The sequence below is a fragment of the Bison bison genome, unplaced genomic scaffold (genome assembly GCF_000754665.1).
Source record: "Bison bison bison isolate TAMUID 2011002044 unplaced genomic scaffold, Bison_UMD1.0 scf7180017864331, whole genome shotgun sequence".
Classification (NCBI taxonomy): Eukaryota; Metazoa; Chordata; class Mammalia; order Artiodactyla; family Bovidae; genus Bison; species Bison bison.
Window position 1 is genome coordinate 10,609,169 of NW_011494903.1, and position 25,921 is coordinate 10,635,089.

General features: G+C 38.2%; 1 protein-coding gene across 2 annotated transcripts in view; it reads right to left on the minus strand.

Annotated features, from left to right (window-relative positions):
• Nucleotides 1-485: 485 nt before the first annotated feature.
• Nucleotides 486-25,921, minus strand: part of CDH6 (cadherin 6, type 2, K-cadherin (fetal kidney)) — a 152,390-nt gene continuing 126,954 nt past the window's right edge. For both annotated transcript variants that reach the window (XM_010853842.1, XM_010853843.1), the window contains exons 7-12: nt 23,872-24,125; nt 17,135-17,271; nt 13,702-13,823; nt 12,526-12,643; nt 12,143-12,394; nt 486-6,484 (exon numbers count right to left, since the gene is read on the minus strand). In XM_010853842.1, the coding sequence (XP_010852144.1) occupies nt 5,994-6,484; nt 12,143-12,394; nt 12,526-12,643; nt 13,702-13,823; nt 17,135-17,271; nt 23,872-24,125 (1,374 nt within the window). In that variant the 3' untranslated portion in view covers nt 486-5,993. The remainder of the gene's footprint in view (nt 6,485-12,142; nt 12,395-12,525; nt 12,644-13,701; nt 13,824-17,134; nt 17,272-23,871; nt 24,126-25,921) is intronic.

Consider the following 25,921-nt stretch of genomic DNA (forward strand, 5'->3'; position numbering starts at 1 on the left):
CTAAAAACATTTTATTTACTCATGGTATCAGAATGCTGGAAGGATTTTATTCTTAGTCCCCTCTGGTGTGACTCTTGCTGTTTCTTTTTAAAATCAGAAATCTGTATACAATCGTTTTTATGTGAGTGAAATAAAGGATGGAGATATGGGATGGACAAAAGTATAGAACTGTCTTTTTTAATCTAAAGCAATTTCCATGAAGGTGAACGAGTTTCTTTGTAATACAGTAATTTTATAAGTAATAGTAGAATTCTTGATGTCCCAGCAGTAAGAAGTCTGCAGGACTGTGCCAATGATACATGTCGCTGATTGGGAGAAGCTATTGTTTACAAGCGAATTATCATACAGTAAGTTGGTTTTAGTTAGCTCTCTCAGAGGTTAAAACAGCAGATTTGGAAGGATAAAGTGTGTATCAGTATGTACGTTTAAAAGATCTCTGATTACAAACAATAGTTTGAGAGAATTGAAAAAAAAAACAAGTTAGAAAAAAAAACCAGTTTATTAAGTAATATCATATAAATAACTTGTTACAAAAATTGATTTGCAAAAGGCATATTTACTCTTTGTGAGAAATCACTTTTTAAATTGCATTCTCTTTAAATGTATACTTCCAAGAAAATAAAGGAAAAATAAAAGAAGCCGTTTCAAGGAGCGTGTATCTGCCATTTGACTACAACGAATGGTCCCGCCACACTGAGCTAAAAAGGTAATTGTCTCAACCCCATTCTTCTAATACAGAAAAGTTTCTCATGTAATCTGTGAAGTTATGAAAGATCTCCCAAGCTGGAAATGTGGATGAAAGCTGAGCAGTGATTGTTTCCACCAGGTGTTCTCGTTGCCAGAGACACGAGCGACACCGAGAAAACCATATGAACTGAGGACTCCAGGCGGTAAATCTTCGAGGGTGGCATCAGCTTCAATTTATACTTGGGAGTATTTTTAATTAAAAACAATCAATACCAAAAAGCTTTTATTTGGGGGATTTTAAATCACACATCACGGTAGGAGACTGCCAAATTGCCTTAGCTTGATACTACTGAAGACGCCCGTAGCATTTATTATAAATCCTATTCTTACGCAGTTTACTTTCAAAGCAAGGAAAATAATCACAGAATAGTACAGTGGTTTGAAAGCGCTCCTATGTTTCTCCCGAACAGATCATTTTTACGTTTGCTACACAGCGTTCCTCCTGAACGCCTAGTAATTCTATACATATGGATTCCTTAATAAACACTAAACTAATAGATCATAGAAAACTAAAAGCTTATAGTAGGTGCCTCTAGACATATTTACATAAATAGTGTAGTCTTGCAAGAAAGACCAAGATCTCATTATAGTGGAATGCTTTTTCCACAACGCTGGGTCCATGCCTCATTTGTCAAATTAACCCCATTTGAAGAGAAATTTGAGTTTGTGGTCCATGGGTTTTTAAAAAAACGGAATTAAGCAACTTGTAAAAGCTCTTTCGAAATTAATCTAATAACCCAGTGGCTCTTCGGCTAAGTGCCTGGTCCTGTCTGAAATACAGTGGGTAATAGGCTTTGTTTCCATTTGACCTCCTTTCGGCACTTTCATCTGCTGGCTCTGTTGGGCAAACGTTTCCCCCAAATTAAAAACTGAAAATGCATCATAAATAAGGTATTACCAAATGGGGAGGAGATTAAAGATTGTCTCAGCAATGCTTAAATTAAATTGACGATGCAGAGACCATAAACTCCTGGCTTTAAAAATGAACTATTTCTTTATTAACTTTTAACAAGTGTGCAAGTCCAAGGCATTTCTCTGCGTGTTAAATATGGTCAGGGTCTAATATTTTTTAGTAGAGAATTATCCCTTTAGAAAATTGTTCCATAAAGATGCCAAAGGGATATTAAAAATGCTGCAACTGTAAGAATCATTGAACTTTTAGGGAGACCATATTGTAATTTTGTATCCTCTACAAAAGAAAGCTGCTTGTAGTTCATTTTCTGGAAGACCCACACACTAACTCTTAATCTTTCCACTCTTATAGTCTGATAAAGGAGTCTTGTTTGTAGTGTTAATGTAAACACAGTAGACAGCTTAGAGTTTTAATCTCCTGTAATAATTTAAAAAGATTTCGTCTATATAAAAACAAAAAAAGAATAAAATTACACTAAAATGATTCTTTTCAGAGGATACCTTTCAAAATAGTGGAGATCATGACTTTCTAGTGTTTTTCCAAAGTAATTACACTGCTTCAACACTAGTGACTATGACAAAATAATTTGTTGGTTAGTTCAGTTCCTGAGGAAAATGAGTTTAGTTGTACCTGCTTTAAACATTTAGTTTGGGCTCAGGAATTAGCTTTCTCCTTCCTTTCAAACTGCATACTTTTAAAAAAAATGGTCCTCAAGTGTATAAAATTGAGGAATGCCCAATTCGTAGTTTATACATGATTATCGCCAATGAAATAATCATTTCAAGGCAAAGCATTTGATATAAGGTATTGCTCAGCAAATCAAATATCTCAAATCTATGTATTACTTAACTATCTAAATTTAAAAATTACCTAAAGTGAAAGTAATGAAAGCATTCTAAAGTTAATTTGGATCTGTAAAATTTGGCTGCTTCAAAGGTAGAGATTCAACTTATAAGAGCTCTTGTACAACTTTTTGGGAGCTGAAAATGAATATCAAACCAAAATTTTTATACAGAGAATTGAATCAGCAGATTTTATTCCATCTGAAAATGGAGTCAATTTGTATCCAAATTTGTATCCAAACCTTTATGCGTCTGTCTAAACTGTAAAGTTAAGAAAGTTCTTACAAAAACATATATTTTCTGGGTCCAGATCCCCTCTCTCATGGCTCTGCGGAACCATTTTCAATTCTCCTTTTCATTTTTTGATTCAGTTTTTTATTTGGGAATGAAAATTTTCCAGGTCTTTCGGAAGAACATGCCATGAAGTGGAGGGGCTTTAAATTTATGCACAATAGATTAATGTTTTTAAAATTCCAGCTTATTCTAGGGAATATCTCAGTGATTTGAAGAAACTTTCCCTTTTGAATCAGAGGGTGAAAAATAATGTGAGAAGGGCCTCAAAGTCCTTGAAATAACCCACAAAAGCAATCTCCCTATATTTAATGAACTTTAGGTTCTTTGTGATTAAAGCAAATATTAAAACTTTACCTGTCTCCAATCTCCTTCCCTCTTTTTCATGGCAAACAGCTAATACCAGGACAGAGACAATGTGAAAATTGAACTGAAAACTAATGCTTTCTCCAGTAATCATTCATGTCTGACCTGGGTCCTCGACCTGATAGCTTAGGGGAAGGAAGTGCAACCAGCACAGAATGATGAAACTATGGCTCTTTTTTGTTTCCATGATGTCAGACAGCCTTCATTTTAGGAAAACATCATTCAACCTTGACATTTATAGGACCCTAATGCAAAATATTCAGCTCCAGTCTCAGTTTATTCTCTTTCTTAGAGATTCACCTCATCATCAGGTTTTGTGGTAAGAGATTTAATAGTTATTTAAATATTTAGTCATTTTAACCTGTTCTTGGTATAACTGTAGAAGATACCTTCCAATCACACCTCAGAAATCCCACTACAGAACTTCTTACTTTCACTTATATGAGGAGAATGTAAATTTTACCCCTAAACTTTGAAGTTGCTGGCATCAACCCGCAGACATTCCAATTACTGCCGAAAGTTCAAAAGGAAGACTTCTGATGATATTTTTCTTTTTACAGGACTATCTCTCTTGATATAATTTATTACATAACATGAAACATGAGGATAGAGAGCTCTTTTTACAGTAAGTTGTGTGATTAAGGTGCTGTTCTATTGCTATAAGTAACTAGTTTTTATTAATTAACTTTACTAAGCTATCTTTTTTTCAACACTTACCTGTGACTATGATATATACTGATTCTTTACAGTGAAGCCTTCCTGTAGTATTTTGTTTGCATTCTTCTCTGTGTGTGTGTGTCTGTGTGTGTATGAAGAACTAGAAAAGAGAACCTTGTAAGCAAGAAACGGTCCAAGCATAAAATACTTGTTAGTATACAGGGAAGTCCATCCATTCAGGAAACACAAGGAATAATACAGTTGTAACAATTTTTCACTCTAATTGGGTAGCCCCCAAAGACTATATGTCTCTTATTTTAAAGATGCTGTCTTTACTTCCTGGGTAATACATCTATTTAAAACTTAACAAAACAACAGTGTGTTTCCAAATAGAAAATATGTGTTGATATGACATTATCCCCAAATGAAAATGACACTAAGATTACCTGCAGAAAATTAACATTAACTGAAAATAAATCCCTAAGACTACTAATGGAAGTCAGCATATTCTTAAGTACATATTATATACATATAGAACCTGTTTTTGTTTTTTTTTAAGTTTTCAAAACGATGTTTTCATTACAGTACTTTGGAAATTTCTGATGACTGCACAATGTAAGATTCTAATGACAAAAATCATTAGAACAGCGTATGAAATAAATGATTTGAACCTGCCAAAAGGATTAGTTCAGTTCAGTTGGGTCCTCTGGATAATAACTATGGCGCTAATTGCATAATTAGAGAAATAATGGATTCGATGGATTGTACATTACTTTTCTGTTTGTAGTTTGAGACCATTACTTTATCATTAGTTCAAAGACAAGGATGGCAGTGTTGCCATGGAAACAAAGCTAAAAACAATGAAAAATTTTAATGCTTTTGAAAGTCAACTATCATTTTAATTACAATCTTAAACACCCTTGTAGGGAATCCAAGTTTTCCTTTTGAGAGCGTCTTCCAAACATATGTAGGTTTTCACCATGATTTCAATATTCATCTATATCACATTATATAAATATATGGATATTTTCGAATGTGAAGGACAGGGTGTCAAGTTCAAGTGTGACTGGCTCTTACCTCCCCATTTAACTCTGAGAGAGGGATCTGAGTTTTATTTAATCTACTTTTACTAATGCAACTTAATTGTGTAAGAAGTATCTGAAGCATATGAGTTATTGTACGTCACACTGCTACTTTCAAGTATATTAGAATAATACTGACAACTACAGACAAGGAGTTAAACTTTGTCTCAGAAAAGTTCCTTCAAGAACTTTTTAAATGATTAGACTTATTTGTAATTAGCCTACTGATGGCTGAAATAATTCCAAGTGATCCATGATACATTTGGTAAACCAAACTTTAAAATATGCTAAATATTTCCTTTGTTAACATCTATTAGCTATTTTTCCTTTCCCTTTATATGATGCAACAGCAAACTTTTGCATGTCTTATGAACCAGGGGCAAGGAGTGAGGTCGTATTAAGATTTTTTTTTTTGGTTGTTCTTTTTGAACATTACCATTTAATTGGCATCATTTCCTAAAGAGGAAGGAGAATCTCAAAACACTCGTGGATCTGATGTTTTGAATAATCATTGGTGCCGGAAAAAGATTATGAAGGACAAACAGGATGGGCAAATATCATTTTAAATTCTTTGTGACAGAAACACACACCCATATATAGTTCATCATCTCCTTGTGAGCTGATACACCAGGAACAATGGTTCCTCCCTCATTTCTTCTACTAAAACTGTATTTTTATCATTAAAGCACAATCCCTCATCCCATTAGCATGTGAAATGTACAGAGCAGTCAGCTGACCTCGAGTCAATGCAATGCAGTGTAGTAAGAGACCAGGCCAGTGGAATTGAGCTGTGTTTGACTTGCCCTAAGAGTACAGGGGAAAAGATGACGACCCATCCTCTTCTGCAGCCCAGCGCCTGTTGGGCAGACATGGTTAACAGGATGCACTAAAAAATAAACATTTGCCTCTCAGAAGCTCATAAAAGTGTACTAGAAAAAAGTCTCTAACATTGGATCCACACGGACTGCAGCCATTTACTTTTGGAACGGATAGAACAGAGGACCCTTCACGGAGCAGTGGATAAATAGAAAGAAATAGCCACTTCACATCTTTCAGTGTCGTATTGAAAAATGAAAAAAAAGGCAACATATCATATTAGGAGTCCTTGTCACTGTCCACCCCTCCGTACATATCCGCGAGCTTTTTGAACCGAGGCCCCCAGTCACTAAGGTAATCGTAGTCTTGGTCCCCATCCGTGGTCACGGACTCCAGCGAGCTGAGCGAATCGGCCACCGAGCCGGCGCCCTCGTAGGCGTAGGTGGCCAGGGAGTCGTAGGGCGGGGCGGTGGGGTCCGTGTCATTCTCCTTTAACCTTTGGTTAATGAAATCTCGGACGTCGGTGTTATCACGGGCTGCTGGAGTCCGTCGGGGTAGGAAAAGGGCTTCGGGCACAATGTCCCTGCGCAATTTGCTGTCCTCTATGGCTTCGGGATTTCTCAGGGTGCCGATATCAAAGGCCTGGGTGTCCTCCTCTCCTCCTCCTTCGTCGTTGTAACTGACAATGTTGTCTCTGATGTCCTCTTTGGAAATGATCAAAGGTTCTTTTTTCCGCTGCCGCCTGAGAGCTGCGAACAACACCACTGTTACTGGAAGCAGAAACAAAACAGCAAGGGAAGGGAAAGTTAATTTGCCGCCCAATTAACATCAGGAAGAAACACAAAGTGAAGTTTTCAAAGTTCTCCACGAAACTACTCTTGTTTAAGGTTGCACTTGCCTCCGCACCTGATCAAATCAGGGCCCTCGCCCACTCCCTCAATGGAGTAGCTATATAATATTTGAAAGAAAGTTTTTAAGAATTTAACTAGAGGATAAAACACCTTCATGTTTTGTCAGTAGTTCCTTTTTGCTTTGAAATGGCAGACTAGTTTCAAGATAAGGGGAAAAAAGTACTAATAAAAAAGCTCAACCACAGTGAGAGTACTGCAAAAAGAGTGAAAATTATGCTGAACACCTGAAATGCTCTGAAACTGCTTATAAGCACAAGGCTGGCACCTTCGGGGATGTGTTGAAGGGTTTGCATAACTCCACTTCTAAAATAACTTTGGCACTGATGTCTTCTTTTTTCTTTTTTTCCCCGAGAAAAGTGTAAAGTTAGTTTAAAGCCCAAAGTAGAGATGTGAATGTTTGCATACCTTTCTTACATATAAGTACAGATAATACCTGGAGAGACCCAGATACAATTCAGAAAGCCATTTTGGACTTCAAGATCAGCCAGTTTGAAGGGAAAAGGTAATAGTATGCGTGCCAGATTATTTGTGCTTAGGCTAAACAAAACAAACATATTTCTGTGGGAACTTAAAACAGAAAATCTTTCAGAGTTTCATGTTCTGTAAGTTTGTTGACCGGAATGTTTGTTCTTTTGATTTTTCCTAATTCAAATTAGAGGCAAAGCAAGAACTGTATTTAAATAGCTCCTGATGTTTCTTCACAGCTGGTTGGGAAGAACACAGCTGGCTACCTGTAAAGAGACACATCTACGAATGAACATATGGATGAGAAAGTAAAAACATAGAGACAGCTTAGAGAGAAAACAGTCACCTGGGGCAGAAAGTGCATTGTTAACCTGGGTTTGTCCAGGGGAGATTAGTACCAGTAATATCTCTTGACTCCTTCATCCATAACATGGTCCAGTTTTTATGCGCCATGAAAATTGAATTATCACAATAACAATTACAGAATAATGGCCTTTGGTAGAGGTGCATCTCTACCTATATAATAATGGATATATGCACACCCAGGTGTCTATATATTTAATATTTCAGATGTTAATGGTATTAATAATTGGTTACCTGTTGGGACAGTTCTATGTGCCAAGCACTGTGCTAAGTGCTTTACATACAGAATCTAATTGAATTATCATAATGAGCTTGACAAAGTAGGTACCACCATTATAACTCCATTTTACATAAGGAAATTGTGGTTTAGAGATGTGATGTGTGCAAATAATTGAAATCCAGGTCAGGCAGACTAAAAGGCTTGTACACTTAATTACCATACTTTGAAGCATGTTTGGATTATAGACTATTTCACAAGGATATGCAGTTCTGCTGTTTTCAAGCATGTGGTTGTATAAATGTAAACATTCTCTTTTGCTGCCAGAGAGTATCCTGGTGCCTCATGTATTCCTTTCATTCATGGTACGTATTTTTTGTTTATTCAACAAGTATTTATTTATTGCCAACTCTGTGCCAGGTGGAGTTCTAGGCAGTATTAATGAAAAAAATTGATCAAGAGTCTTGTCTGAATAAGGTAGGCAGAGGTGGTGGTAGTGGGGGTAGTGGTGGATGGATGGAGACAGAAAAAAACAATGTGTATAATAAATAAGGAAATTATTAGAAGATGATAAGTGCAATATAAATAAGAAAACGTAAGGCAGAGTAAGGAGGATGGGAAGGACTTCTGTATATGTTTGAGGGGCTGCATATATTTCTTTGTGTTTTGGCGGGGAGAGTGCATCATTAAGGAAGTAACATTTGAGCAAATAGATGAGGAGTTACCCAGGGTGCTGTCTGGAGGAGAGGACAGAGCTAGGAGCAAGGCCATGGAGTGGGGTGTGTTTGGAGTGTGTGAGGTGTGGGGTTGGTGGGGAGAGAGGAGTAGGAAGGGCCACGTCAGGTGGGGCTGTGGATGCTCCGTATGCCTTCGCTTTACCCTGGGGGTCCAAGTGGTTGGAAAATTGCAGGGTTTTGGGTGGAAAGATGCTCTTAATCTACCTTTTTGTAAAAAAAGTTTTATTTGGTTATGCCAAGCCTTAGTTGCAGCATGCGGGATCTTCAGTCTTCGTTGCGGCATATGGTATCTTTAGTTGCGGTGTCTTTACTTGTGGCTTGCAAACTCTTAGTTGAGGCATGTGGGGTCTAGTTCCCTGACAAGGGATTGAACCTGGGTCCCCTGTATTGGGAACATGGAGTCTTAGCCACTGGACCACCAAGGAAGTCCCTTGTGTCAAAGGAGATCTGTAAAAGTGGCTCAGTCATGTCCAACTCTTTGTGACCCCATGGACCATACAGTCCATGGAATTCTCCAGGCCAGAATACTGGAGTGGGCAGCCTTTTCCTTCTCCAGAGAATCTTCCCAACCCAGGGACTGAACCCAGGTCTCCTGCATTGCTGGTGGATTCTTTACCAGCTAAGCTACAAGGGAAGCCCAAGAATACTGGAGTGGGTAGCCTATCCCTTCTGCAGCTGATCTTCCCAACGCAGGAACTGAATCAGGATTTCCTGCATTGCAGGTGGATTCTTTACCAAATGAGCTAAGGGGAAGTCCCTTAATCTACCTTTTATGCTAGTTTCCAGTGTGACACAGATTTGCAAAACAGAGGGCTGTAAGTAAGGCCATTCTTTAGAACAGAGAATAGAATCAAGCTAACTGTCTCTCAGAGAAATAAATTCTGACAGACAGAGGTTCATTCCACCATTTCAGGCAAGATAGCAGGCATTTATCACTTCCTAATTCTTCCCTAGCTTAAGTTGCCCGTATCTTGTCTTTTAGTCCTACGCACACCTGAAAGTGCAATTGTCGGGAAGACAGAGGGCATGTTCAGTAATTCAAAGGCATTTGTGCACTGCCTAATTCTCCTACTGCTACAATTGCCTGTCTTTTCTTCCTGGCCCAAGGCACATCTAACAGAATTTCTTGAGAGCATAATCATCTAAAAGGAAGGTCTTTTTTCCAAAGCTAACTTATAAACTGAAGGATGACTTCTAAGCACTTGGAATAAAAACACTCTGAGAAACTGATATGCTGTCTTCCCAGTAACTGACCCCTTCCTTTTCTCCACCCCCTTGAGGCCAGAGGACCGCAGTGAAATTTTGGGGCTGGAGTACTTGGACCAATTTGTGTTCAAATCCCATCATAAAACAAGAAGGTAGCAAGGTATCTGAGATGAGCAGATCTAGATTCAATTAAACAATCTGACCTTTCTAAGTCAGTTTCTTTCTCTGTAAAAGAGAAGCAATAACACAGTGCCCAATGCGAAAGTTATGCCAACTCGAAAGCACCAAAGAGGCACAAGATGTAGTTGTTTTTACTGTTGCTTTATTGACAAAAACAACAGATGCCACATGATCCACTTTCTTGATGGCAGATTTCCTCCTATGTCAATGCCACTTTCTTCCTCTTACAGGCTCCCAGATTTGTTCAGTCACCTCATATTTAGTTCAAGCTCTCTTTCAGTGTGGAAGTTGCACTGCATTCTATAAGCTTGTAAAGAAAGTAGGGTACAGTGTGGAAGCACCAGGGCTTGGGGGGCAAAAACCTGGGTTTGAAACTTGGTTCTATCACCTGTTAGCTGTGTGACTTAGCTTCACATCCTGGAACCTCAGCTTTCATATGTAAGATGCAGATAAATATAGACCAGATGGTTCTGAGGATTAAGTGAGAAAAACATTTGTAAACCCTCCTGTCCAGTGTCTAGCCTATGATGTGAGTCTAATAAAGGTTAGATCCCATTTTCTCCTTTGTAATTAGGTACAGAATTACAAAGAGACTAGACAAGATGTGGGAAACACGGAGGCAAATTAGGAGTAATGAGGAGACGGCAAATTCATTGGAGGAAGGAGATGAAAAAAGAGGTCATAGGGAGCTGGTTAGAAGGAAAATAAGAGGGTGGAGAAAGTGGGTAGATGATGAGAGAAGGGAAGTGTGACCTCTATGAGATGAAGACCAGCTCTTTCTCCATAGACCAGGGATCCATGGAATTCTATATGATACAGCCTCCAGGCTTAGCCCTTCTAAAAATACCCTCTTTTACCAGGGGGGATGGTGGGGGGAAGGGATAGTTAGGGAGTTTGGGATCGACGTGTACACACTGGTACATTTAAAATGGATAACCAACAAGGAACTGTATAACACAGGGAACTGTGCTCAATGTTATGTGGCAGCCTGAATGGGAGGGGATTTTGAGGGAGAATGGGTATGTGTAGAGCTCAATCCCTTTGCTGTTCCCCTAAAACTATCACAACATTGTTAATCAGTTATACCCCAATACAAAATAAAAATAAATAAATTTAAAAACCTATTTTTTTTAAACCAAAAAAGAATATTCATATCTTTCTCTTGGAAAACAACATTTACAGACTCACACCATTAGAACACTGTTTTGTCTTTACAAACTGTCAGTTTTTATTTATCCTCATATCTTAAAATACTTCCTCCAACTCTTAGTTGATGAAGAGAATCACAGTTCTGTAGCCAGGTTTCAAGGCTCTGTGATAATTAGCAGAGTCAACCTGGGATATGAAACTCTTGAGCAGGGATCCCTAGGCGTTCTCTTCTTGGAGAAATGGAAGTCTTCCTTTCCTCTTCTCAAAGTCACTACATTGCCATTAAAAAAAAATGACTCCCTGGTCTGCCTCTGTGAAATCCAGGTTAACTCTGACTTACTTTCCCCTCCATGGTGTAGGCAAGTTTTACAAATTTTAACTTTTATTTTTTGAAGGGGTGCATTAGCTAATATTTGATCTCTTATTTCATAACAATCAAGGGACTTTTGAGCATTCCGAGCTCAACTTGTGTGCTTAATTAGTTGGTTGGGGATAAAAATTTTTCCTTCAAATCACTGTTAGACGTTTGATTACATTCATTTCTTTTAGATCCCAGATTTATTTCCTTAGTCACAGAAGTTATTTTTTGAGAGTCTGAGAAATAATAGACATTGTGTATGTGGTAATCAGAGAGCAATGCTAAGAAGGTAGTTATTCAAGTGGGTGGATCCAAGCAAGTTTGCTGAGTTCAAGAAAATTCACCACTATTTATTTTCCTGTATGAGAGAAAAAAAGTCATTGCATTTCTCTTTCTAGTTTCTCATTGATCTTTAAACTTTACCTTGATGGAAATGGCCTTCATCATATATACTCCACACCCAACAACTTTTGTTCTTTGAAAACTGAATGTTCGCCAGGTTACATATTAAATAACAAATGAAATGGAAAGGGTGTATTTATATTGCCCTCAAATCCCCCTGCAACTCATTCCCAGCCTGAGAGACAAGAGATTCTTTTGGTGGAACGACTCCCTCAGTGGGGGAAGACATGGGCAAGTTTCACAACTGTTCATTCTCCAAAGCCATTGTTCAAGCAAAAACTAGTTCATGGGTGAACACACATAAGATTCCCAGCACATAACTCTACTCACCTAGATCAGGCTGTATGCCTTAATGGGGGAGGCGGATAAATCTAGAGAGCCACAGTAACAGTGTGTGCCCCTCAGCATGGGGAGATAGGATGCAGGGAGAAGCAGTTTACCTAGTAGGGTCACGATGCACAGAAGGATGGCAATCAGAGCCCCCGTGCTCAGTCCCGTGGGGTGGACGAGGGCCTCCGCATGGCAGGACTGCATGTTCCCTTGGTGGTCACATGCACAGACCCGGACAGTCACTGTCCCAGTGCTGCTTTGGACTGGGTAGTCGTTGTCTGATATGACCACAGGCAGGAGATAGGTGCTCATCTCGTGTCTGTTATAGCCATTTTTCCGAGTAAAGATTCCCGCCGTGTTGTCTGGAACCGGAAAGCAAAGTGGTGAATGGAAGCAGAAATCATGTTATATATGGGATCAATTCTGATGAGACTAGATAGATATAGATACAGACATAAATATATAGACAGACAGGCAGCTTGGGCTCATTTACCTTTGTTGTCTTGAATGGTAAAGTTTGAACCACTGGCTGCTTCGGGGGCCAAAGAGAACGAGAATTGGTGCCCACTGTAAGGGTCATCCTTGTCAATGGCGCGTAGGGTCTGAATCAACTAAAATCAAAACCATAAAGCTGTTATCAAGTTTTACTAACTCAAAAGAGTTTCTTACAGCTTTGCAGTAAATTGCTTAACTCAATGATATCTAATTTTAATTTTACAATGATAGCCTCTAGAAAACTTACAATGAATCCACCCTAGGCAGAGAACTGATTGGCTGGAAATAGAGCAAGGGACAGCCCTACAACAGTATTTATTGCAGCAAATCTAAATTCATCTGTTGAAACCAATAGTACCCTCTTCCTTGTGACAACCAGAAATGTCCCCAGATATTGCCAAATGTCCCTGGCGGGGGTGGAGGGGTGGGGTGGGGTGTGGGGCAAAATCACCTGGGTTGAGAAACATAGCCCTACAGTGATAACAAGCTTAAAATATCACAGCGATTTATGACAACATTGCAACTTAAGTAAAGGGAGGCACTCTTTGGACAGCTTGCTTAGAAATGCAAGCTTGGCATATACATAAGCAATCGACTTGCTAAAGAGCTAGTTTGAATATAAAACGCACAACTTCAGAGTCCCATTTTAACATGTATTTTAACAGTGCACTTCTATTTTGACAAACTAACATAATTTTTATATCACTGGCAGAAAAGACTGATTTCAGGTGGGGACAAATGTGTAAAACAGTAAAACATTCATGAATTTGTATTACTTGTACAGATGGGCAATGTAAATAAATGAAACTATGAATTATAGGCAATTGTAAAATATGTTCTAGCTAGTACTTTTCAGTATATATTGTAATTAAAAGTATCTGCTCACCAATAAAGATTTTTCCAATAATGCAATGACTGATATATTTTCATGAAAACTTAAGACTAATTTGGGATCAGCATCAGTCTGTGAGACTAACGAACTTCCTGTTTTTAAAAACTGTTTGTTCTCTTATGCAAGTTAAACATTCATCATGGTTCTTATTTATAGTATTAATTTTTTTGGCATTTATTTCATAGATAATTCAAAACTTGCCTTCAGCTCTGTGTATCATCTGAATTATTAGAAGATCTAAATTTGTCTGAGTTAATTAATTTGCTTTCTTATGAAACTCACCTGATCTGCTTTTGCTTTTTCACAGACAAAGGTTTCATAGAATTCAGCAAATTCTGGGGGGTTGTCATTGACATCTAGGACTTTAATATATAGAGGTACTCGGCTGCTCTGCTTTGGATTATCTGCAAAATGCCCAAAAGAAAGGAACAGGCATTTATATGTTGATGGGTGATCCCATTTAGATGATGGTTACTCACTCCTTTCTCATTCATACATAGTTTCCCCAAGGCTCCTGTGAGTACCACAGTGAGTACCACAGTATCATCAGAGTCACAAAAAGGTAGAATTCGATTCTTTGGTACTTCTGGACGAGGATACACCTGAAGGAAATATATAGGGGACAAAGCTACCTTTATGTACAGTCAGTGCTGTGCTGTGCTTAGTCACTTAGTTGTATATGACTTTCTGTGACCCCATGGACTGGAGCCCACCAGGCTCCTCTGTCCAAGGGGATTCTCCAGGCAAGAGTATTGGAATGGGTTACCATGCCTTCCTCCAGGGGATCTTCCCAACCCAGGGACTGAACCCAGATCTCCCACATTGCAGGTGGATTCTTTACCATCTGAGCCCTCAGGGAAGCCCCAAAATACTGCAGTGGGTAGCCTATCCCTTCTTCAGGGGATCTTCCCGACCCAGGAATCGAACCGGATTCTCCTACATTGCAGGCAGATTCTTGGGCTACCAGGGAAGCCCATACAGTGCAATCATATAATAAATCCCAGATTAACAGAAAATAAAGAAGAGCTATCCAGAAAAGGAATTTTAGAGGCAGATTTTAAAGGAAGCCAGGGAAGTAGGCTTTTCTGTGGACAGAAGGAAAAAGGAATGGGATAATAATGATTGTGAATGGTCTTAGTTTTTTAGTTTGAGAGCTAGACATTGTGCTAAACACTTTGTTATATTATTTTATTTAATCCTTATAAACTTCTGAGATAGATATAATTATTGCCCCCATATTATAGATGAGGAAACTCATTATATTATAGATGAGGCATGGAGGAGTTAGGTAATTTGTTCACATTCACAGAGAAATTAATAATAAAGAGTGGATCCTAGATTCAAACTTGGGTCTGTCTGACCACAAAACTGAGGCTGTTCATCTCATATAATGAAAGAGCCTAATCAGTGTTTGAAGACCTGCAGTAAATGGAGTGTTTTTGCTGTCATCTCTGATAATCTCCTGGGAAGTATGGAAGATAGGTTCCTGTTCTAAGAATCAGGGGCTGGAGTCTCTCACCTCAGGTCTTTTCATTCATTCACTCATATGTCTATTTGTTTGTTCTCATCATAAATATTTAGTGAGCATCTAGTACTAGCTTGTGCCAGCCACTATTTGGGGTGCTGGGACACATTGGGACTATAACAAAGATCCTGCTTCCTGGAGCTTTGTTCTAAAGGAGGAAGGCAAACTGTAAACACATAAATATATAATGTGCCAGATGGCAAATGCTATGGAGAAATTAAACAGGTAAAAGGGACCGGAGAGAGACGGAGATGCAGCTTTGTGTGGGATGACGAGGACTGGCTTCTCTGATGAGATGCCATTTGCATAGAGACATGAATGAAGAGATGGGTTAAGCCATGTGAGTGTTTCTGGCTCTCGAGGTCAAGGAAATGGCAAGTACACTGGCCTGGAGTGAGAGAGAGCTGGTTTAATACAAGCTTGACTCTTAGCATAAAAGGTACTGAAAAAGTTTGGACAATAAGATTCTTAGGTTCCTTTGCATCTAAAATACTGCTCACATTATTCTTCCAAAGTCAGAGCTTCAAAGGTGAGTTTTAAAAGGCCTTTATCACTAGTATTTTCAAATATATCATAGAAACAGTAAACATTAAAAACAAATTTTTAAGTGCAAAGCTTAAAACACACTTAAGATGACTACCTCAGTAAAAAATAAAATTTCATGATGTTATAAAAATGATCCTTTTTAACTGGGAAATAATTTTGTAATTTTAATGCTTTAAGTATGCTCTGTCATTTGTATCCACAGTAGTCCCTCCACATAAATTCTGAAGATCAAATTCTTACCTAACAAATGTATAATGAAAAATTCTTACCACTACACAAAAGCAATGTTTCATTTTGTCCACATTGGTTACTTATTATTCTACTCAATATCTTTCAGCCACTTCAAATTGCATGAGTTATACTGACAAAGAATATTACTGTATTAAACCATTTGATATGGACCATTTTACACTAGATACCTGAGCTAAAATCATTTGAACTTCTAAAAACAAAAGCTAAAAAATGAGCTATAACTAAGATGTCTATTTTTAAACATTTAAATGCTATCTTAAAAATCCTCTTTCTTTAATTTACTTAAGTCTACACATTGTGTATATATTACACAGGTTTCACTGTGTATAATTATTTGAAGTATCCCTTTGGCAGTGTTTTTCTTTGCCTTACATTTAATGGAGACTGTGATAAAATTCATTCTAAATACTCTGTGGATTACTTGATGGTTAGTATTGCTCATTTGGTGTTCCATGGAAAAGTAAAAATTGATATCTCTTCTGTAACAGGGCTTCCCTGATAGCTCAGCTGGTAAAGAATCCGACTGCAATTCAGGAGATCCTGGTTCGATTCCTGGGTTGGGAAGATCCCCTGGAGAAGGGAAAGGTTACCCACTCCAGTATTCTGGCCTGGAGAATTCCATGGACTGTATAGTCCATGGGGTCGCAAAGAGTCGGACACGACTGAGCAACTCAAAAAAAAAAAATTCTGTAACAATTTTGAAACAGACATTCTACAGAAAGCTAAGAGGTGAATAGCCAAAAGATTTCTATACTAAGTCCTCCTTGATAAACAAATATTAATTAATAAATATTGTGTTGGTATATATTAATTGATAAAGTGCAATGAAAGCTTATATATAGCAATTCTTTTTAAAAATGCACGTAGAGAGAGCTAACTGACAGAAGGTTGACAAATATTTGTTGTCTAAATTCATCATTTTCTTTCTTCTCATATAATTATGTTGCTAAAATAATACTGGTTATGTTGCTGAAATTAAAAGAACTATTTCTAAGCAATGCCTACATTGTAGGTTATCCTTGATCCCCACTCCCCCACTACTGACACACACATACAGTGTCTAACCAGGAGCCCATTTCTTTCAGCAGCTTGTGTGACACTCTGATTTACAAGCATTTTGGAATCAAATCCAACATGTACCTAGACTGAGAGATGCATTCCCATTTTATTGTTCCCAAATTACAGAACTTCCACAGTTGCCTTTGCATTTATGATTGAACCAACAGGTGTTTGGAAGAAACATTTAGTACAAATCATTACAGAGCTCTCTCCTTCAATATGTATTGAGCAGGATCATCAATACGCAGTGACGAGTTCCAGCCAGGCTTCACTAGCCCTTGCTGAGATGCTCTCTGTGGACTGGGGATGGTAGAGGAAAAAGGGTGGACTCACTGATCTCTGTTGCTATCACTGTGATGTTGTGCCACAGCAGTGTTTCTCGGTCAAGAAGTTTCGATGTAAAGATTGAACCATTTCCAGAATCGATGTTGAATATTCTGTCCATATCTGTGTGTCGATCAACAGAATACCTGAAAATGCAGAGTAGAATTTAGGAAGGTTTTCTTTGTATTTGTTATTTTTACATCCTAAAACTATTCCAGAATATCGGTTACATGAAATTTTTTGTACCTTTAGCACATATTTGAAAATCTGTAACTTAACACTGATGCTTGAACTATGGTGTTGGAGAAGGCTCTTGAGAGTCCCTTGGAATGCAAGGAGATCAAACCAGTCCATCCTAAAGGAAATCAATCCTGAATATTCACTGGAAGGACTGATGCTGAAGCTGAAACTCCAATACTTTGGCCACTGGATGCGAAGAACTGACTCATTGGAAAAGACCCTGATGCTGGGAAAGATTGAAGGCAGGAGGAAAAGGGGATGACAGAGGATGAGATGCTTGGATGGCATCACCAACTCAATGGACATGAATTTAAGCAAGCTCCGGGAGTTGGTGATGGACAGGGAAGCCTGGTGTGCTGCAGTCCATGGGATCGCAAAGAGCCAGACACAACTGAGTGACTGAACTGAATTGAACATTAAGGAAGATATTCTGAGAAATTACTGCTTTACAGTTGAGGTCTTAATAGAACCCACTAGACAAGTTGTATGATTTTTGAGTATCGTCACCAAATTTTTTTAATGTAATTTGGATCAAGTTTATATACTAATTGTTATGTTTTAACTTTTTAGATCTTTAGAACTTTAACATGTGTGTGTGCATAAGTAGGATTATTGGCTATTTTTCTATTACTCATTTTTATTTTAAAAATCATTTTGTTGAAAAAGCAAAAGATGGTAAATGTGGCTGAGGTTAGTGAGGCTGGAGAGGGAGTTAGGAGATAGGCTTGGAAAGAGATTCACAGTTGGGACTGTAGAGGGATGGGCTGGCCATGGGAATGGGTTGGAGTTTATTTGAACTTGATGTAGATCTTCCAATGGATTTTATGCAGAGGAGTGTCACTGTCCAACTCATGCTTAATAAAGATCACTGGCTGAATTAGAAGAATGGTTGGATGGTGATATTACAAATGATAGGCATGAAGAAGAGGATTTGGGGAAGATCAGTTTTGACATGCTGAGGCTGAGGTGCCTTAGGAAAGTCCAGGAAGCTCAAGATAAATAAACATTTGGACTGACAATCTGGATTTTCTAGTCAATTGTCTAAGAGGAGAAGAGGGAAAAATGCGAGGAACTGAGTTGCTTAAAGGACGAACAGGAACAGAGACCCACAGGGACTAGAACAGTGCCTAGAGCAGAGTGAGAATTTGATACATATTTAAAAAGGAGGGTTTGGAGAATTCAAGGAAAACCAAGAGGTGTTTTAGAAACCAAAAAAGGACAGTCTTCAACACTGAAATTCATGGAAGAGGAGTAGACTTTGAGAAATGCTATCTTCTTTATAAATTTATCACTAGCTTCTGGAATAGCCATAAGTAAGAGGAAAATATATAATACACCCTGTTTTATAGAGGATTCCTAAAGAGAAAACTCAGAAGAAAGTTGATATGTGAGGGCTATTAGGAACAAAAAAGTTGCCCGTTTCAGCTGCATTCTCAAAATGTACATCATGATAGGAGATTTTAAGATGTCAGCTCAGTAGAAATATATTTTAAGTAAATGTCTTACCTAGTCATACATGTGTGGAATTATTATGCATTTAAAAAAAAATTTGTTACTAACTTATAGTGTACTATATTCTAAGATTCTATTTCAATTATTTTGTTTTAAAGTACTACTAGTGAATAATAATAAACAATATATGTTATCCTAATAAAATCTCTTTTCATCATCTAGCAGATGTCTGAAAAATAGATATTCAATTATTGTAGGGTATTTAAACCTGATTTTAAAGAGAATTAATGAAGTTCACAATGGATACATATATATCAAGCTGGAATTTTAGTTTCAGTTTATATAAATCTAGATTTATAAGATTATATAAATTATAAGATTATATAAATCTTATTATCAAAAGTATTGAAACAGATGAAAGAGCTATTGTTTTGTCATTTATGTCATGAATCAGCATTTATTAAGAATTTAATCAATTGCAATGAACTTGTTTGATCACCTTTCTTCATTTTTAATTTGAAGATGACAAATATTTATAGGACATTATTACCAAAAAGGAAATCTCAGTATTCATAGCCTTTGTAAGGAATTTAATTATTTTCTACAAATATATATTTTTCTTTCATGAAAAATGTCAAGCTTAAGACATGCTGCTTATTGCTTTTATAAGCTCTAACAGTTATACACAGCAGAAATCTTTTCTTGTTCTGTCTCTTTCTTTCCTGCTATGGTTTTAAGTTTTACAAGTAATCATATTTTCTAATCAAACTTTGAAATAAAGGGTGAGGAAGTTTTAGTTGAAGGTGGCTTTTCATTTTATTTATTTACTTGCTTAATTTTTTTGGCCAGGCATGTGGCATGTAAGATCTTAGTTCCCCAACCAGGGATCAAACCCATGACCCCTGCAGTAGAAGTGTAGAGTCTTAACCATTGAACTGCCAGGGAAGTCCTAAAGGTGGCTTTTGATTTTAAAGAGAGAGGACTATTTAGGAAATATCATAATTCTGTATTATTTTCTTTCCTTAATTGGGGGACTTAAAAATCATTAGAAGACCTAAAATGTCTACGTTGTTTAGGAAAGTGACTCACTTGAGTCACACAAAGCCTCATTTGTTTGTTGTTTTTCTTTCCAAAGTAATTTCTACTTATATTCAGAGATTTACTGTCAGTCATATTAATTGTCATAATAACTGGTAAGGAAAAAGGTAATCAATTCTTCATGATTAGAGTGGATCATTCTGCTAGGTACCTCCTTTTTTCCCCTCGAACTTTATTGTATTCTGTGATTCAATAATTTGTCTTATGTATCCTGAAGGGGGCTTTGTGGGTCAGGAAAAGATGATGTATTTGCATGTAAAATTTTCAGAATAAGTATTCAGAGTGACATTTTATGATTTCCATGTAAATCAAAGGACACGTGATATAAAGTTGTTGAAAGAAAATTATTTTATGTGACTAAAGAAGTAAAGCGAAGAAGGCAATGGCACCCCACTCCAGTACTCTTGCCTGGAAAATCCCATGGACAGAGGAGCCTGGTAGGCTGCAGTCCGTGGGGTTGCGAAGAGTCGGATACGACTGAGCAACCTCACTTTCACTTTTCACTTTAATGCATTGGAGAAGGAAATGGCAACCCACTCTAGTGTTCTTGCCTGGAGAATCTGAGGGACGGGGGAGCCTGGTGGGCTGCCGTCCATTGGGTCACACAGAGTCGGACACAACTGAAGCGATTTAGCAGCAGCAGCAAAGAAGTAAAGATTTGTGCTAAAATAATGATAAATTAACATTTGGGAAAGAATTCTCTAGTATTAATTATACTTAAGATGGCATCTAACACTTAATTGTTCCATATTTATGTCTTGAATAACCAAAAACTATATATGGTTGTACTTTCTGAATATAAGAATCAGTTATAATTCTCCTATATAAGAAACCACTGGGACATACATCTATGTACCAATGTATCTATATATATTTTTATCTTTCAATCTATGTCCCTACATGAAATCCATATGTACCAAAGAAAGACTGGCAGAAAAAATCTTAAAATTAGTTGACAGCCAACCTAACTTCTGACAAGCTAACTACTTCCTATAATGAAACAAATACAATGGGTAAAAGTGGTATGTGGTATAAAAGTAAAACAAATACAAAAATGCAGCCTAAATTCCCAGAAGACATTATCTCTTTCATTAAAAATATTTTGACTGATCAAAGAGGTAATCAAAGTTCGTATTTATAAACTTCCAGCATTAGCACATGTAAATTGGTCTTGATATTGACTTACTAAGATTGTTTTCTTATGCAGCACACAAACTTTGAGGTAAAGCACGTTGTGAAAGTACTCAAGGTTATTCCTGTTGTGTAAGCAAAGGCCATCGTTTAAATTCCTTGTTGCGTGTGTGCTGCGTGCTGCGTACTAGGTTGCTTCACTTGTGTCCCACTCTTTGAGACCCCATGGACTGTAGCCCTCGGGGCTCCTCTGTTCATGGGATTCTCAAGGCAAGAATACTGGAGTGGGTTGCCATGCCTCCTCCAGGAGATCTTCTGACCCAGTGATCGAACCCATGTCTGGTATGTCTCCTGCATTGGCAGGTGGGTTCTTTACCACTAGCATTCCCCGAGAAACCCATTTTCCTTATTAATAATGTTAAATGTATATGGAGGAGCCCTTGACCCATGAGCTCTCATGTGGCTACTCTGGGTTGCCCATCATGCCATTCAAGGAGATATTCCAGTAGAATGATAAAACAAGAAAGTCTTTTTTCCCAAATATTTAAAATTATTCTCTGAAAATAAGCCAGGCATTTCGGTGTTTTAGTTGTGGGACTTGCCATGAGATTTCATTTGAACAAAGGGCTCAGTGGCTGAAAAGTTAGGAAACAACTGCCTTGGAACCTCAAAGTCTTTCATCTGCAAAAAAAATATTCTTCATGCAACAACCAATGCGATCCATTTAGACAGTAGTTTTGGATTAGTTAAGTCTGCTCAAAGCTTGCCAGTGGCTTCTTACCTCAATCAGAATAAAATACAGTGGTTACTGCTGCTACTGCTGCTGCTAAGTCACTTCAGTCGTGTCCGACTCTGTGCAACCCCATAGATGGCAGCACAGCAGGCTCCCCCGTCCCTGGGATTCTCCAGGCAAGAACACTGGAGTGGGTTGCCATTTCCTTCTCCAATGCATGAAAGTGAAAAGTGAAAGTGAAGTTGCTCAGTCGTGTCCGACTCTTCGGGACCCCATGGACTGTAGCCTACCAGGCTCCTCCATCCATGGGATTTTCCAGGCAAGAGTACTGGAGTGGGTTGCCATTTCCTTCTAGGGCCCACAAATCCCAGTAGGACCTGCCTCGCTCACCACCTACCGAACCTCTGTTGCCTGATACCTGATACCGTAATTTCTCTTCATCTGCGACTGCTCTCAGCTTGGCCGGCCTCTCCTCCCATATGCCAGGCAAGCTCTGATATCAGATCCTCCCCTTGCTTTTCCCTCTTCTTGGCACCTTCTTCCCCAAGATATTAGTGTGGTTCATCCCTTCCTTTCATTCAAAGCTTTACTCAAATGATTTCCAGCAAGGCCAGGCCTGACTGCACTAAGATAGTATCCAGATGCCCTTTGTGTTCTTTCTTTCTTTTGGCCATGCCACACAGCATGGGGGATCTTAGTTCCCTGACCAGGGATTGAACCCAAGCCCACTGCATTGGAAGCATGGAGTCTTAACCACTGGACTGCCAGGGAAATCCCACCCTTTGTTTTCTCTGTCTTATTTTGCTGCTTACACTTTAGTGTCACCTGACATATCACAGGGCTTCCCTGGTGGCTCAAACAGTAAAAAATCTGCCTGCAATTCAGGAGACCCAGGTTCAGTCCCTGGGTTGGGAAGGTACCCTGGAGAAGGGGATGGCAACCCACTCCAGTATTCTTGCCTGGAGAATTCTATAGACAGAGGAGCCTGACAGGCTACAGTTGGACATGACTGAGCAACTAACATTGTCACATATTTATTGTTTGCTTATTTCTGTCTTCCCCAGTTAGAATGCAAGCTCCCTGCAATCAGGACTGGGTACTATTCTCACTCATATCCCTAGTGCCTGGAACAAGCCTGGCACATGGCAAGTGCCCTGAGCAGAAATTTTTGGACTCACTGGCACAACTTCTCAGCCTGCTTACTTTCTTCACGGGGAATAATAGACACAATACTATTCTGGTTTAGCTCTTTTCTCAGCGAGTCAACTAAGCTATGGGTAAAGGCTTGAAGCTGTGGATTCCAGTGCTTTTGTGATAAGATTCTAGCATACTTAAGCAATGATGGTCTCAAAGAGCCATGAGGCCTTCTTACAATGTAATTTACAGTGAAGATGTACAGGGAAAATAGAGCTTGCTTACTTGGTATATATTTGGACTCAACTCTATTAATTTCCCCATGATTTCCCAGACATATATCATGAAACTGTGCTTGTTTTTATCCATGTCTGCAAAAGGAAAAAAATTACGCATCCAAATGGAGCATAATTCTGCCTGTAAGTGTTATATGGTAGGTTCTTCCACACTCGAAAAACAGACTTTCAAGCCTAGTGCCTTTTTTGTTAAAAGTGCTTCCTCCACCAACTTTGACAAATCTAAGACCTGAGAAGAAATCCCAGCCCATTCAACTGCATTACCTTGTACCACTCCCATATAAGCAATAAACTCCTTACAGCTCATTTTATGCCTTCCTCCCAAATTAAAAATATAATTTTGGGGGCTGACTGAAGGCATACGGATCTTAGTTCCCCAACCAGAGATCGAACCCATTCCCTCTGCAGTGGGAGGGCAGAATCTTAGCCACTGAACCACCAGGGCAATCCCCAAATGTTGAGTTTTTAAGGTTTATTTAGTTGCTAAAATAATATTTTATATTGTGCAAGAAGTGTAAAGGTAGTAAAAGTACTTTAAAGTAGTTTTTAAAGGAAGATACAACTAATTGGAAAAAAGGATTCATCCTTTCCAATTTGCAAGTGAATATTTGAATTTAAATCAACAAACTTATGGAAGAGACATGTCACAGAAGCGTGCTTACTTGACAGGGTTCCTGGCAGCATCTGGGTCTTGGGCTGTGACCGAGCCTATTGTCGTATTTATCTGAGCGTCTTCTCTTATTTGCAGGATGTAGGCCAGTTTGCTGAAAACAGGCGGCTCATCTACATCTTCCACCATAATTCTCACCGTGGCTGAATCTTTGAATGGACCCAGGTAGAGAAAGCGGGGTTCAACATGAGGATTGGAGGCTTCCACTTTGAGGGTGTACACTTTCTTCTTTTCAAAGTCCAAGAGCTTGTGGGAAGTGAGGGGAGGAAGAAATGACATATTTAAAGCAGTCAAGACACAGAAAGTCAAGACATGAGCCATTTTTAATGCAAACCACTGATAAATGAATGTGATCATATTGCTTTGAGACATTACTACACAGCATAATGTTGGGAAAAGACATGGGAGTTCAGATGCCACCAATCCTGATGAAATTGTGGGCAGAAATCATGCACCAGGAATGAAAGTTTATGATGGGCAGGAGAGGGCACCTAGAAGCAGGAGAGAACCTAAAGAGGCCCCTTTTATAAAAGTCCTTATATCTGACTATCAGAAGCCACACCAGGGGCAGGTTGGCAAATACGTAGAAGAGTATTCTGTGTCAGATGTTATCACATTTGGCTTTAACTGAACAGTCACTGAGTGTTTAAAATTTGTCAAAGAACTTTCCTGGTGGTCCAGTGGTTAAGACTGTGATTCCAGTGTAGGGGCATGTGTTCGATCCCTGGTGGAGGAACTAAGATCAGAGCTAGGATGGAGAGCTGCTGGTTTGCAGCCTAATTTTCTATTCCTTGTTTAGATAAAATAGATTAAAAAAAATTTTTTTGTTTTTTTTTGGGATGAGGTGTTAAAATATTCCAAGTGATATCCAGATAAGGGCATCTGGCTAATTACTTGCCAAAGAAAGCAATGATCATTGTTGTCAGAGGTCTGTAGGAGAAGTTATCTCTGCTTCTGGAGACATAGTGAACCCAAATGCTTATTGCTGACTTTTAGTTTTAGATGATAATATGACAAGGCTCACTAGAAACACAATTAATCAAGATGTTAGTGAATGTGATTTAGTCGGCTAGGCAAAATTTCAGCATGAATCTGATAAGGCACCAAGAAAATTAAAAAGGTTAATGCACACTAATGGGCTTCCTAATTATATTATAGTATAAAACATTGATCTGAATGTCACTGAAACATGTTTTATTGTGTTCCCAGATATTAAGACATACAATCCAAAGCTTAAGAGGAAAATTTTTCTTCTTGTTTACATCCACCTATGCTTATATTTACCAGCAAATAAAACATTACACCAAAGGAGAGAGAAAATATGACACCATACACGACAAAAGTGAACTCATTAAACACAGTAACCAAAATTAATATTATTTTTAGCTTTGAAGCACACAGTTTATTGATTTTTAATTTTTGCCACTTTTTCGTATACTGCTCCATGACAGTTTTGCGGGTAAATAAGTACATAGGGGACAAATAAGAATTCAGAACATAAAGTTTTCGTGTGCATGTTCCAAAGTAGTGATTACATAGGAGAAAAATAGGAATTCAGAATACAAAATCTTAATTATTGCATTTCAAAAAGTAGCTAAAGAGCTTGCAGGACATTTTGTTACTTTATTTTTGTGGTCTTTCTATAGCTTCTCTCTTTAATTCAAACCATCTCTGTCACTGCTTGTCTTACCCCTTTCCTTCAAAGCATGTAGTGGAATTTGTAGTTCTATGTGTTTCTTTGTTCATTTGCTTTCTTGTCCATAAGAGCAGTTCCATGAGAGCAGAGACCATCTTGTTGAATGTACTATTGCATCTCCAACATTCAAATGGTGTCTGTTTTAAAATTTATTCTTCAGTTATACTATTTATTCATGTATTTTTATGTGTTTCATTTGTTTATGCTATTTACTTAGGAACTTTTCAATACAAATTTATTAAAAAGTATAGAATTAATGAATGCATAAGATTATTGAGAACTCCTGAAAGCCAACCAAAGAACTCTTACTGTAATTAGACTAGGTCTTTAAAAAAATTGGGCAGCC